Here is a 13,408-nt window from a genome sequence, read left to right as displayed (position 1 = left end):
TGTCTTGAAACAAAATCCAGAGTCCTCTTAGTCTGAGACCAAGACAAGGCAGAGTACGAAAAATGGTCTTAAGACCGGTCTCAAGACTAAGACTGGTCTCGAGTACTACAACACTAAGCGCTCAGAGAGGCTTTGGAACCAGTTTCTCTTGGGAGGCGGGCACACTAACAAGGACGCTAAAGACCACAGCCGCTAGCACGCCTCTTGAGGCCAAGGGAGTGAGGTTTACACACACACACAGCTCTGTCCATTACACTCAATCATCCTAGACCTCACTCCCAGCCGGATCAATGGCACCAAATGTAAGTGGTCTTACCTGACCCACTCCACTCCGAGTGGGATTCATTTATATGAACATGAATTATTTACAAATTCTAATATTGTTTATTCATCTAGCTCTTACGGTGTTGTGAAGTTAATAAGTACAATAAACAGACAAAGGAAGACAGTACAACATCAGTGCATGAGCTAAATCCTTTATTTTCGACCGGCTGCTACACTGCTTCTGATTGCTCATAACAGTGACAGAACAGCAGTAAAGATCATAGCGATGTGGATATACAGTATTTGCACCAGCTCTGCAATTCACTGGCATCATGTGGACAGATTAGGTCATTAAAATTACACTGTTATGATCATTTGATTATAAAGTACATTTGAGACTGTAGAGCTCTGGCTATATGCACTCTGAATAGCATCCAAGGTTTCTACTTACAACATATTTTTGCAGCGTTGAGCAATGTTCCCAATCACAGACATAGCTGTTGATTTCTTGAACGCAATTGCCAGTCAGAGGTGTTTAGGTTAATAAAGTCAAAGAATATTCTGTTACAAAATAGTTATTAAGGTATTAAGGAGATTTAGATTATTATTATTTAAAATCACCATTCATTGTAAGCGCAAAAGACAATAACATTCATTCTCTTTACTGTCAATTCTTAAAATGTAACCAAAACCAAATTATTTTTTAAAGACAATTAAACATTAGTTTTAAACACATTATTTATACACAAGGTTCAGTTGAGTTTATCATCCAAACCATCAAGAACCTTGTCATCATGATCCATTAAAAGTGCAGTAAGCGATTTCTGAGAACGGGGATTGGACCAAGCAGTACAACACACTTCCAATCAGCAGTAGTGGGTGTGTCCACTCATGATGGGGGAGAAAACGAGTGAGCCAATCAGCAGTAGGGGGCGTATCCACTCATAATGGGGAGGAGAGAGAGTGAGCCAATCAGCAGTAGGGGGCGTATCCACTCATGATGGGGAGGAGAGAGAGTGAGCAAGAGGGAGATTTGAAGAAAGACTGTAGAAAGAGAGATGGCTGAGAGACATTACAAAAGAGAAAAGCTCAGAGGAATATCACTGGGTTATGATCAGGCAAGAGCTTTAGGACCCGCGTTAATATTAGAAAAGCTTTCCAGCGCTGGAGAGACTGAAGAGGGAAGGCCTGAAAACGGACGCAGAGGTTGTGTTGTTTCTGCTCCACACATGAGTAACATTGATTTTGCTGTTTCACAGAATCAAGAAAGGCTGTTGTTGTAATGTGAGCTTTAGTAACAGGACAGTTCTGAGTGTCACTTGTTTGTCTGGAGCTGCTGGAGACTAACAACCAACTCTTGCTTGTATTTACTCTTGTATGTTCTTCCTTGTCGTTCATTTTTCATCTCTTTATTCTTCGCAAAGCAGTGGCGTAACGTCAGGATATGCATGTCTATATGGTCCCAGGACTGACTTCCGCGTCTGTCGTAAAGCCTTATTTCGCTTCAGCTATGATAAAGAGACATCCACTCTTTCACTGTGTGTTTGTGCATTTTGGGAGTTAAGCAATAAAGTGAGGGGTGTGTTTGTTTGGATTGATTTCAAATATCAACAGGGTTTCTTAGAAATCACTTACTGCACCTTTAAGATGGCCCACAGAGTTTTTGCTAATCTTTTATACATCCAGGAACGCAAAGACCGATACACATACAGCATCCAAGCAGCAGAAACACACCTAACAAAATGTATCCCAGAGTGGTGGTCCAGAACGCAAACAAGTAGAGAGTCTTATTGCAGTAGGGAACTTCAGCCACGGTGTTGTTGTAGTTAGGAGGGTAAATAGAGTAAATCCACACACTACCTGTTAAAAAAAAAGAAACAAATTAAATTCAGAAATAGAATTTTAGATTCGATTTGATGACATTGGCAATTTGATGAAGTAAACATCACTGATCCGGTTACTTCCCCCTGTTTAATCTTATCATTTGATGAAGTAAACATCACTAATCTCGTCACTTCCCTGTCTAATCTGTTTATTTTAGATTATCATTTGATGAAGTAAACATCACTGATCCTGTTACTTCCCTGTTTAATCTTTTTTTTTTTTTAGATTATCATTTGATGAATTTTGGGATCATTCTGTTACTTATTATTTAATACTGTGAATATGATTTGAAACCATCTCAGTTGTATAAAGCGCAATAAAAACTTCACTTGTCTATTTTTATGACTTAAAAAAAAACATTCATTTCACATTTTTTTTAACCTTTACTTATTTTTTTAATGAACTAATTAAATAGTCAAAGAGGCTTGTAGATTTCAGAAACCCTTGTCTTTAGCGACACCTGTGGCCGTTAAGTGAACTGCAGCCAACAACTAAGTAACGTACAAGAGACTATGCCCCGTCCACACAGAGACACGTTTAGCTATATATGTAAAAATGTTCAGCGTTTTGTCCAGACGGATCCGGCGTTTTAGGTGTCCCAGAGTGGATAAATCTGAAACCCATCCGTATATTTTGTGAAACGGTGATGTCATCACACCACGTCCATCACGGTAAAGACTAGAAGAGATACAGCTACGGCCACTGGGCATGCGCACATCAATATTGCGTCATTTAATTACTGTATTTGCATTATTGTAAGGGTATGTTTAGGGTTGGGGTAGGTGTAGGCGTTAATAAAACACAATCTGGTAAGTAGCAAATTTATTTACTGTTACTTTGTATTACTCAGAAGTATTACTCAGAAGTCTAGTTTCAAATATAATTCCTTCGAAGTTTTGGTGCTTTATGTAACGCTATGTAGTGTACATGATAAAACCCGTTCAACATTTGTGTTAGCTACTGTATACAGGCCACCTGGGCATAATACAGACTTTATCAAAGAATTTGCTGATTTTCTATCAGAGTTAGTACTGGCCGTAGATAAAGTACTAATTGTTGGTGATTTTAATATCCATGTTGACAACGGAAAAGACGTATTGGGATTAGCATTTAAAGACACACTAAACTCTATTGGAGTTAGGCAACACGTGTCAGGAGCCACTCATCGCCATAATCATACTTTAGACCTAATATTGTCACATGGAATAAATGTTGATACCATTGAAATTCTGCAGCAGAGCGATGACATCTCAGATCATTACTTAGTATCATGTATACTTAATTTAGCTAAGGTTGCAAAGCCGCCTCCTCGCTTTAAAAATGGCAGGACAATCACTGCCGCTACTAAAGATTGCTTTTTAAATAATCTCCCTCATCAGTATCATCTGCTCAGCATCCCAGATAGTATAGGAGAACTCGATGTTGCAACAGAAACTATTGACTCTCTCTTTTGCAGTACTTTAGACACAGTTGCTCCTCTGCGCTTAAAGAAGATTAAAGAAAATAGTCCAACGCCGTGGTACAACGAGCACACCCGGGCCCTTAAAACAGCAGCCAGAAAAATGGAGCGCAGCTGGAAGAAAACAAAATTAGAGGTATTTCGTAATTCGTGGAAAGAGCACATGATCACATACAGAAAGGCTGTAAAAACTGCTAGATCTGCTTATTTCTCGACTCTCTTGGAAGAAAACAAACACAACCCAAGGTATTTATTCGATACAGTGGCTAAATTAACCAAAAATAAAGCTTCAACTTCTGATGATTGTAAACAGCACAGCAGTAATGACTTTATGAACTTCTTCACATGTAAGATTGATAATATTAGGAAATTTTTTTTAACCATGCAGCCGTCTAATACAGCATCACATCAGACAGAGCATTGTAGTGTCACTGAGGAAAAATTACACTCATTCACTGCTATAGGAGAAGAAGAATTGGCTAAACTCGTTAAATCATCAAAATCGACAACATGTATGCTCGACCCTATACCAACTAGGCTATTAAAAGAGATGCTACCAGAGGTCATAGATCCTCTTCTTAATATCATTAATTCATCTTTGTCATTAGGATATGTACCGAAAACTTTTAAGTTGGCTATTATTAAACCACTTATTAAAAAACCGCAACTTGATTCTACAGATTTAGTCAATTATAGACCAATCTCAAATCTACCCTTTCTGTCAAAAATACTTGAAAAGGCAGTGTCTTCACAATTATGTTCCTTTTTAGAAAGAAATGGTATCTGTGAGGATTTCCAGTCAGGATTTAGACCGTATCATAGCACTGAGACTGCTCTCGTCAGAGTTACAAATGATTTGCTCTTATCATCCGATCGTGGCTGTATCTCTCTATTAGTGTTACTCGATCTTAGCGCTGCATTTGATACTATCGACCACAACATTCTTTTGAATAGACTCGAAAATTATGTAGGTATTAGTGGAATTGCATTATCATGGTTTAAATCATACCTATGCGACCGTTATCAGTTTGTAGTAGTAAATAAAGATATGTCACACCGATCGCAAGTTCCGTATGGAGTACCACAAGGCTCAGTGCTAGGACCGCTACTCTTCACCCTGTACATGCTACCACTGGGAGATATCATTAGGAAGCATGGCGTTAGTTTTCATTGTTATGCTGACGATACTCAGCTCTATATTTCTTCACGCCCTAAAGAAACTTACCAATTCACAAGATTAACGGAATGCATAGCTGATATAAAACATTGGATGACTGGTAATTTCCTGCAACTCAATTCAGAAAAAAATTAATTTTTAATTATTGGACAAAAAAGCTCCACAAGTAGTAACCTAGAATACTGTCTAACACTTGATGGCTGTTCTGTCAAGTCCTCGTCGTCAGTGAGGAACCTGGGTGTGCTCTTTGATACCAATCTTTCGTTTGAAAGCCACGTTTCTAGCATCTGTAAAACTGCTTTCTACCATCTTAAAAATATATCTAAATTACGGCACATGCTCTCAATGCAAAATGCTGAACAGTTAGTTCATGCGTTCATGACCTCAAGGTTAGATTATTGTAATGCTCTACTGGGTGGTTGCCCTGCTCGCTTAATAAATAAACTCCAGCTGGTCCAAAACGCAGCAGCTCGAGTTCTTACTAGAACCAGGAAGTATGACCATATTAGCCCAGTTCTGTCAACACTGCACTGGCTGCCTATTAAACATCGCATACATTTTAAAATCTTACTTATTACTTACAAAGCAGTAAATGGTTTAGCTCCCCAATACTTGAGCGAGCTCTTAACATATTATACTCCATCACGTCTACTGCGGTCTCAAAATTCTGGCCAGTTGATCATACCGAGAATATCCAAATCAACTGCAGGCGGTCGATCGTTTTCCTATTTAGCACCTAAACTCTGGAACAGTCTTCCTAACATTGTTCGGGAAGCAGACACACTCTGTCAGTTTAAATCTAGACTAAAAACACATCTCTTTACTGTGGCATACACATAAAACACTTTTTCAATGAAATGATTGTTAGGCTGCATTAACTAGGTCAGCCGGAACCGGGAACACTTCCCATAACACCTGATGTACTCGTTACATCATCAGAAGAATGGCATCTACGCTAATGTCTCTCTGTTTTATCCCGAGGTTTACTGCAGTCAGCCGGATCCAGGCCGGATCCAGATCAGATGGTGGACCTGCGCCCAGAGAAGACCAACACAGGACCCCGAAGTGTCTGGGAGACCGTGATTAGACTCCCCCTGCAACTGCCTCATCGACACGGCATCTCAATAAACCCGTCTCCGGCGTGTTGCCTCCGATCATTCGAATATTACAATTAAATAATTATTTAATCAACATCATCCTCAACAAAACCCGTCTCCAGCATGTTGCCCCCGGTCCCTCGAATATTCTGATCTATTATGACCTCCGAGCTGTAAAACTGCCAGAATAATAATAATAATACGCTGTTTGTTAATTGGCCAGAGGAGAACTGGCACCCCGACTGAGCCTGGTTTCTCCCAAGGTTTATTTTTCTCCATTAGGTCACCTGATGGGGTTTTGGTTTCCTTGCCACTGTTGCCTCTGGCTTGGCGTGCTCAGTTGGGGACACTAAATTTTTCAACTAAACATCGAAATACATCTAAATAATAAACTAAATTAACCATTTAAACTAAATTACTGATCAAATTATTGATCTAAAGCCCACACTGTCACTGTATGATACTTGAAATTTTTCCAGAATGGCTATACAGCTGAATAAAATTATGCTGCATTATTTTCCTGTTTAACACTGTAAAGCTGCTTTGAAACAATCTACATTGTTAAAAGCGCTATATAAATAAAGTTGACTTGACTTGACTTGACTTTGCCTCACTTCCGACCGTTGCTGTACCCCTTCTAGCCACAACTCTGCTGGCAGAATTACAGCGCCACATACTGGTCTGGCATGTATACTACATCGTTTTGAGTCGTTTTCAGTGGTTTCGTGTATACACAGATATTTCTTGAGACGAGGGAAAAAAAAGATCGGATAGGAAAAGCTCTGGCTTCGTGTGGATGTGGCCTGAATGTGATTCAAGGCCCCGATATGCTCACGGCGAAGTTCTTTTCAAGTCAAAAGAAGTTGGAGATAACTTTGCAGCGATATACTGTTAACGAGCATCCACGCTGCTGAGAGCAACATTTGATGAATATGTAAATATGTGTAAATACGCTGTGTCTTTTCTCATCAATAACAAAAAAACACAACAAAAATGACAGCAGTGACAGAACAGCAGTAAAGATCATAGCGATGTGGATATACAGTATTTACACAAGCTCTGCAATTCACTGGCATCATGTGGACAGATTAGGTCATTACAATTACACTGTTATGATCATTTGATTATAAAGTACATTTGAGACTATAGAGCTCTGGCTATATGTGAGACTATATAATTTGAATGAATCTTTTTTCTTTGATTGACACATTGAAAATGGCTCCTTCGGCATTATCCTGAAGATTGTATAAACATCTAACGGAAGAGAGGTTCTCGGGAACGTAAACATCACATCATTTTGGTTTTCCCAGCAAAAACGTCCCGAGTCATTAGTCTATAGGCTTTCATAGACAACCTAGGAAGTCAGCGAAGGTCCCTGTTTTTTAAAGGAACACGCCACTTTTTTAAAAAATAGGCTCATTTTCCAGCTCCCCTAGAGTTAAACAGTTGAGTTTTACCGTTTTCAAATCCATTCAGCCGATCTCCGGGTCTGGCGGTAGCACCTTTAGCATAGCTTAGCATAGATCATTGAATCTGATTAGACCGTTAGCATCTCGCTCAAAAATGACCAAAGAGTTTCGATATTGTTCCTATTTAAAACTTGACTCTTCTGTAGTTACATCGTGTACTAAGACCGACGGAAAATGAAAAGTTATGATTTTCTAGACCGATATGGCTAGGAACTATTCTCTCATTCCTGCGTAATAATCAAGGAACTTTGCTGCCGTACCATGAGTGCAGCGGCGCAATCATATTACACAGCGCCTGAATATAGTCCCCAGCGCTCTCTGTGCAAGCAGTTTGTCACGTTGGTTATGTTGACGGAAGTTATGCTGCCTTCACGTGCTATCAGAATTATCGTACTAGTTGTCTAGTTAATAGGACATGAACGCCCTCTCAAGTCAAAATGTTAATGCAATGAGCTCGTAATCACGACTTCAGAAGTGGGAAGTAGGATATTTCCGATACCACGTGAAGGCAGCATTAGACTATTTTCATGCGCTGCGTAATACCATTGCGCCTGCTGCAGTGTTCCTTTAAGTTTCATTACAAGGGATTCACACATTGGCAATAAAAAAGCAATTAATAGGCCACATGAACAGTCTTACATATAGCCCCTTAAATGTTAACTGTTAAAGCAATCATTTCAATCTATTAAAAAACCCCACAAAGAATTAAATATTTTTTAATGTTTCAAAAGAGCAAAACTGTACCATTGTATTTTTTTCAAATTTGCATTTTAGTTAGGCTACATATAAAACAGACATTGTCTTAGCTATTTTACAGAACAAAAGTTAATATTCACACCCAAATTTCAGGTAGACCCACACAAAAAAACACATGGAGCGCATTTTCCATTCACAGTTTAGAATTCTAATGAAAATCTGCAGTTTGTTTGGCAAGTGTCTTTGTAGTGGATTAACTGAACAATGCACAGAAGCTTTCAGAGACCTATGAACACATTAAATGACCTTTTCCTCCCACATGTGCCACCCAATCTTACCACTGATCAACCAGCAGACCAAGAAGGTAGTAACCAGAGCGTTCCACACTTTGCAGATGAGGTCCAGCGAATTTTTACCTCCCTCTTCCGTCTTCCGGGCGCAGGGCAGACAAGACAGCAAGGCCAAAACAACACCAAACACTCCACACACCAGCACATACACTGGGATATAGTGCTGCTGGGTACAGTCTTGCAGATGTACTGCACCTGTGAGGGAATAGGCAACACAAGAGCACCTTAAATAACTGAAGGTATAGCAAAGGAATAAATACAGAACTTACAATCACTGCAACACACCTATTGCAATCTGAGCAATGGGAAGAGCCAGGAATAGTAGTTTTGAAATCACTGAAATACAAATCAGTCCAAAAGTTAGTATATGTCATGTTCATTAAGTGCAGAAGTAACAACTGTTTAGGGAGTAAAATGCTCATACCAAGGCAGGCTGTACTAGTTTTTGGAGGAGATTTCACGTAATTCCACATTTGCTTTGGATCCATGGTTCCTATGCAAATCATACAACATCACAACTAAACCGTTTGCAAATGTAATGTTTTGCTTTATATTTTTACAAAGGCTACATTTAAATTACGGTCATGTTAATGTTAAAACAAAATAATTTCATTTAACCTCAGATTTTGCATGCGTTAGTTTTTTTTCCGAAAACTTTTTTCCATTTTCTTCTGTCATGCCAATCTAGTAAACTCTTTCCCTACCAGCGTTTTTTTTTTTTTTTTAGTTGCCAGCCAGTGTTTTTGATCATTTTCACAAAAATGTAATGGCCCCCAGAATATTTTGTTGTATTAATATCTGAACATGCAATATATCAAAACAAAGAACAGAGCCTCTGCTTTAAAACAACATCAAAAAACCATGCAGTCTTTTTTACTTGAATATGGGTAAGTTTCATAAAAAACAGAGAAAATTACATTTTTGTCAAAAACTACGTCTGGATCAGATTCAGAACGATGATCAAACACAGATGGAGTAGATCGTGTCCATCATCACCCCTAATACTTGCACAGACCTATAGCCCGTCCTGGGTCGACATTTCATTCAGTAACATTAGGCAGTTTTGGTTTATTTGCTGTTTAATGTTGATGATCGCATTATTTTTCATATGCATCTGCTTACATATGAGATCACTTGTTTCTGCTTCTTCTTGGCATGTGTTTTGATCAGGAGATTCTGAACTCTTATACGCCCCCAAGCGTATAACAGTGAAAACCCGGAAAATTCTGTTCGGCGGGGAAAGAGTTAATGAAACTCGACACTTGAACAGTTACTATATCAACATCCTAACGACGCTTAGACAATGTATAGTTATCCGTACACATCAGGTTTTTCTTGCGATTTAGCCGCCCGTCATGTGTACAGATACTTTTCGTACACGAGAAGCGTGTTCAAACCCAGACACGCAAGTGGTTGCGATTGTAATAAACAACAATATATTGGCCCTGTCCCAAATACCACCCTGAACACACGTCTTCCTCTGAGTCCGCACTTGTGACATAACACCGCTTTAATTGTCTGGTTGAAGTCTGCCACGGCGTGCTGGCTCGGCAAAAGTGCGCTTTGAGGGCGCATGCACTCAAAAAAAAAGATTTTTTCAGTTTTGTTCACTTTACCTGAACAATTTGTGTTAAATTAATGCCATTTTGGCTATTTTTCATTTCAACATGATTGTGTCATGTTAAACTGACTTAAAACTGTCACTCGTTGGTGAAACATAAAGTTTTCATTTTGAAATAACATGTTTCAATCAAGTAACCCAAAGAAATAAGACTTTCACTACCCATCATGCTTTGCAAAGGGGCTGAATTTGGAGAGTAAATGTTTAAATAAAGTGCAATTTGATGCATTTTTAACAAGATGAGAAAATGGAGAGACTTTTGAATGCTTAATGTTTTCTTATGTTGGTGTTTAAAAGTTTGTGTTATGTTAGTGTTTTTGGAGGTTACCATTGTGGTGAAGTGTAGAGAATGTGCTCGGGGTGAGGACCTGCTAAATCTATTAAAGCTGTTTTTAATAATATAAAGCAAGTTAATCATGTGGAAATACTTTACATAATTTTTTTATGTTCATTCAAAGAGTATTTTTTTTTGAGTGTATTTGCTGCCTCCGTAGTCATCATTGCATTATGAGGAAAACGGGTGATATTCATTAATTTATAACATAGTAGTAACTTGACTAAATGGGATTCATTGGAAGTGATGTAAACTTATCAGCTTAACATCAAGGATTAAATTTAAGATAGCATGATTAATTGAAGTTCAATAAAAAAAACATTAATTCAAGTTAAAAATAAGTATTTAAATCATGTTTAGTGAATGTTATCTGTTCATGTTAAATGAACACAAATATTTCAAGCTGGTTGAACATCATCCATTGTTGTTAAGATAATGTGGTGTAATCACGTGGAACCAATGTGCTATTTTTTTGAGTGTATCGACCGCAAATGAGGGCGCCTACGAGCACCCTTCTGAAACCTAAAATGACAAATGGGACACCCTGCGGTCTCATGGACTCAACGGACAATGGGACTTATAATGGCTGCTGCGTGCGCAAGACTGAAAGTGCATATGAAGTGTTCCATTTGGGACAGGACCCACACTGACTTATGTGGACTAGCTTTTATTGGAGGAAATTTGTTTACAATAGGCTATTAGGTTTAAAATTACTGGTCTATTGATTCAGTTGATTTGAATAAATGTCTTTAATGGCTAACGTTACTTAAGTAAACACTTAAGCTCAATATAATCATAATGCAAGGGAAGCACATCACCTGTATCTGAGCTAGTTTTAGCACCATTCAGTATGGGATTCGACTAGATTGAGTAGTCTAATTCAAATGGATCGCATACACAGACTGTTTAGACTAGTCGGTTGCAAAATTTCTGTTTAAATGTTCATGAATTGTAAAAGAATTCACTGTGCATGTATTAAAGGTCATGGTACTGGAATGAAGAGTTTGGAAGAAATAAAAAAAAGACAGACCATCACATCAAAAACAAATGTTTCATTTTTAAATACTAAACTTGCATGTTCAATTATCTTCTTAACACAATGTACATAAAGTGTTAACATAATATTGATTTGAGTTAGTGTTGAGTTGAATTAAATATTGTACAACTACAGTATTGATCGATTTAAATCTACTAAATTAACAAATACGAGTGTGTATGTAAAAATACACTGACAGACATTTCTCTTACACATAGGCAAGTGTAACTTTACACAAAAATGCTTACCTGAAGTTCTGGTTCTGGAAAGTCTTTACCTGACACACTCCGGGATTAGAAACGGACTGAAATGACTCTTCGTGGAGTTTGTGCTCTGTTTTAGAGGGTTTCACCATCGCTTCTTATTTATCCTTTTTCTTTTACACAATTGTAACATTTCAAGTCAAACCGGTTCTTGTTGTGCGAACTAAAATGACAAGCATTGCATATTTCTGGATAATGTATTCAATAAGCTGCAATCACTGTCCTTCAGAAGAAAATCTCTAAATAATTTAAATTTATTTGGTCGTCACAGTGGGAAAAAAACAAAAACTAAGTTTGTGTTGTGAAACAGGAGGTGAGTCTTTATTCACAGATAGGTTTGGATAGAATTAAATGGGTGAGTGAAGAGCATAAGCAGTTCAATGTACAGTCACACTTAACTGACAAGTCCTTCTCTTTGCAGGATGGAGGATGAGCACACAGATACAGAGATACAGTCTAATAGATCAGTGGTTTGAGGAGGAAAGAAGAAGGAATGTAAACACAGGTGAGTGGTTGGGTAAATTCCCTCTCATGTAGAGACTGGCGAGACTAGACAATGAGTGAGTTTGAGGTGGGTGCTTATGAATGGTGTTTGATGAGGGAGTGACAGGTGTAGCAGGTTAGTATTACGGTGATTGTGTAAAATCAATGTCGTCATTACTGTCTTTACAGTGTGTACAATCGCTGAGCTTTAGGAAGCCTTCAGACCAGAGCTGAAGTTCAATTATGGTAATGGAAGTTTAGCTTTCTAAACATGCGCTTTACGCCTGAAAATAGTCCCCAGCGCTCTCTGTGCAAGCAGGTTGTCATGTTGGTTATGTTGATGGAAGTTAGACTATTTTCAGGGGCTGTGTAATATCATTGTGCCGCATCACCCCTGGTACGGCACAAAGATCTTTGATTATTACGCAGGAATGAGAGAATAGTTCCTATATCGGTCTAGAAAATCACAACTTTTAATTTTCTGTCGGTCTTAGTACACAATGTAACTACACAAATCACAACATGTAAATAGGAAAATGTTGGTGTTATTTTGTAACTTATTGAGCAGTAGGCTAGCTGGAGCCATTTACCTCCAGTCTTTGTGCTAAGCTAGGCTAGCTGGAGCTGTTTACCTCCAGTCTTTGTGCTAAGCTAGGCTAGCTGGAGCCTTTTACCTCCAGTCTTTGTGCTAAGCTAGGCTAGCTGGAGCCTTTTACCTCCAGTCTTTGTGCTAAGCTAGGCTAGCGGTGGGTGCGTCAGACAGAGTTATGGCACGCACGGAGATGAGAATGGTATGTATTGTTACGTCCAAGGACGTATTCATTTGTGTATTGTATACCAAGAGTGTTATTTGCCAGTGCATGTGTATTTCTCTCTCTCTCTCTCTCTCTCTCTCTCTCTCTCTCTCTAATTGTATGTCTGAGTATTAGGATTGATGGCCACCACCTGTGCTAGTTACCTGTGAGCGCTGCCCGCGCACTGACTGGTGCGTGTCCTGAGGAGTCTAATATAAAACCGCAGAGAGAGTACTGAGGAAGGGAAGAGACAGCGCGGCGTTTGAGATTGTTCCGCTCTCCAAGTCCAGACGAGCGAGTTGCGCTCTGTGGTGTATGTTCACAATGTGTGTGAGAGGGTGCCTTTGTAGCTTTTGTTATTTATGATTAGACAAGTTTTTCTATGGGTAACGTAGGGGGGAGGATACCCATTACTTTTCTCCTGTTTATGGATTAGTTAGGGAGTGAGGGAAGTTATATGTTTTGTTTTGCTTTTTGTTTT

The 13,408-nt window shown here is 38.8% G+C and overlaps 1 protein-coding gene across 2 annotated transcripts; it reads right to left on the bottom strand.

Annotated features, from left to right (window-relative positions):
• Positions 1-461: 461 nt before the first annotated feature.
• On the bottom strand, positions 462-11,791 carry LOC307142682 (transmembrane protein 272-like; the record flags this gene model as incomplete). 2 transcript variants are annotated; one of them, XM_079843720.1, is made up of 5 exons in its annotated part: positions 462-2,124; positions 8,385-8,591; positions 8,682-8,732; positions 8,821-8,889; positions 11,636-11,791. In XM_079843720.1, the coding sequence occupies 4 exons, from the start codon at positions 8,882-8,884 to the stop codon at positions 1,931-1,933; spliced, it is 516 nt and encodes a 171-aa protein (XP_079699846.1). In that variant the 3' UTR covers positions 462-1,930. The 2 variants fall into 2 exon arrangements, with proteins under 2 accessions (XP_079699846.1, XP_079699845.1); XM_079843719.1 differs by lacking the exon at positions 11,636-11,791 and having other exon boundaries at positions 8,821-8,902.
• Between the last annotated feature and the right edge of the window lie 1,617 nt (positions 11,792-13,408).

This window comes from Gobio gobio, assembly GCF_949357685.1.
Source record: "Gobio gobio genome assembly, chromosome: 2".
NCBI lineage: Eukaryota > Metazoa > Chordata > Actinopteri > Cypriniformes > Gobionidae > Gobio > Gobio gobio.
Note: the sequence above shows the minus strand (reverse complement) of the source record. Positions and strands in the feature narration are given on the sequence as shown.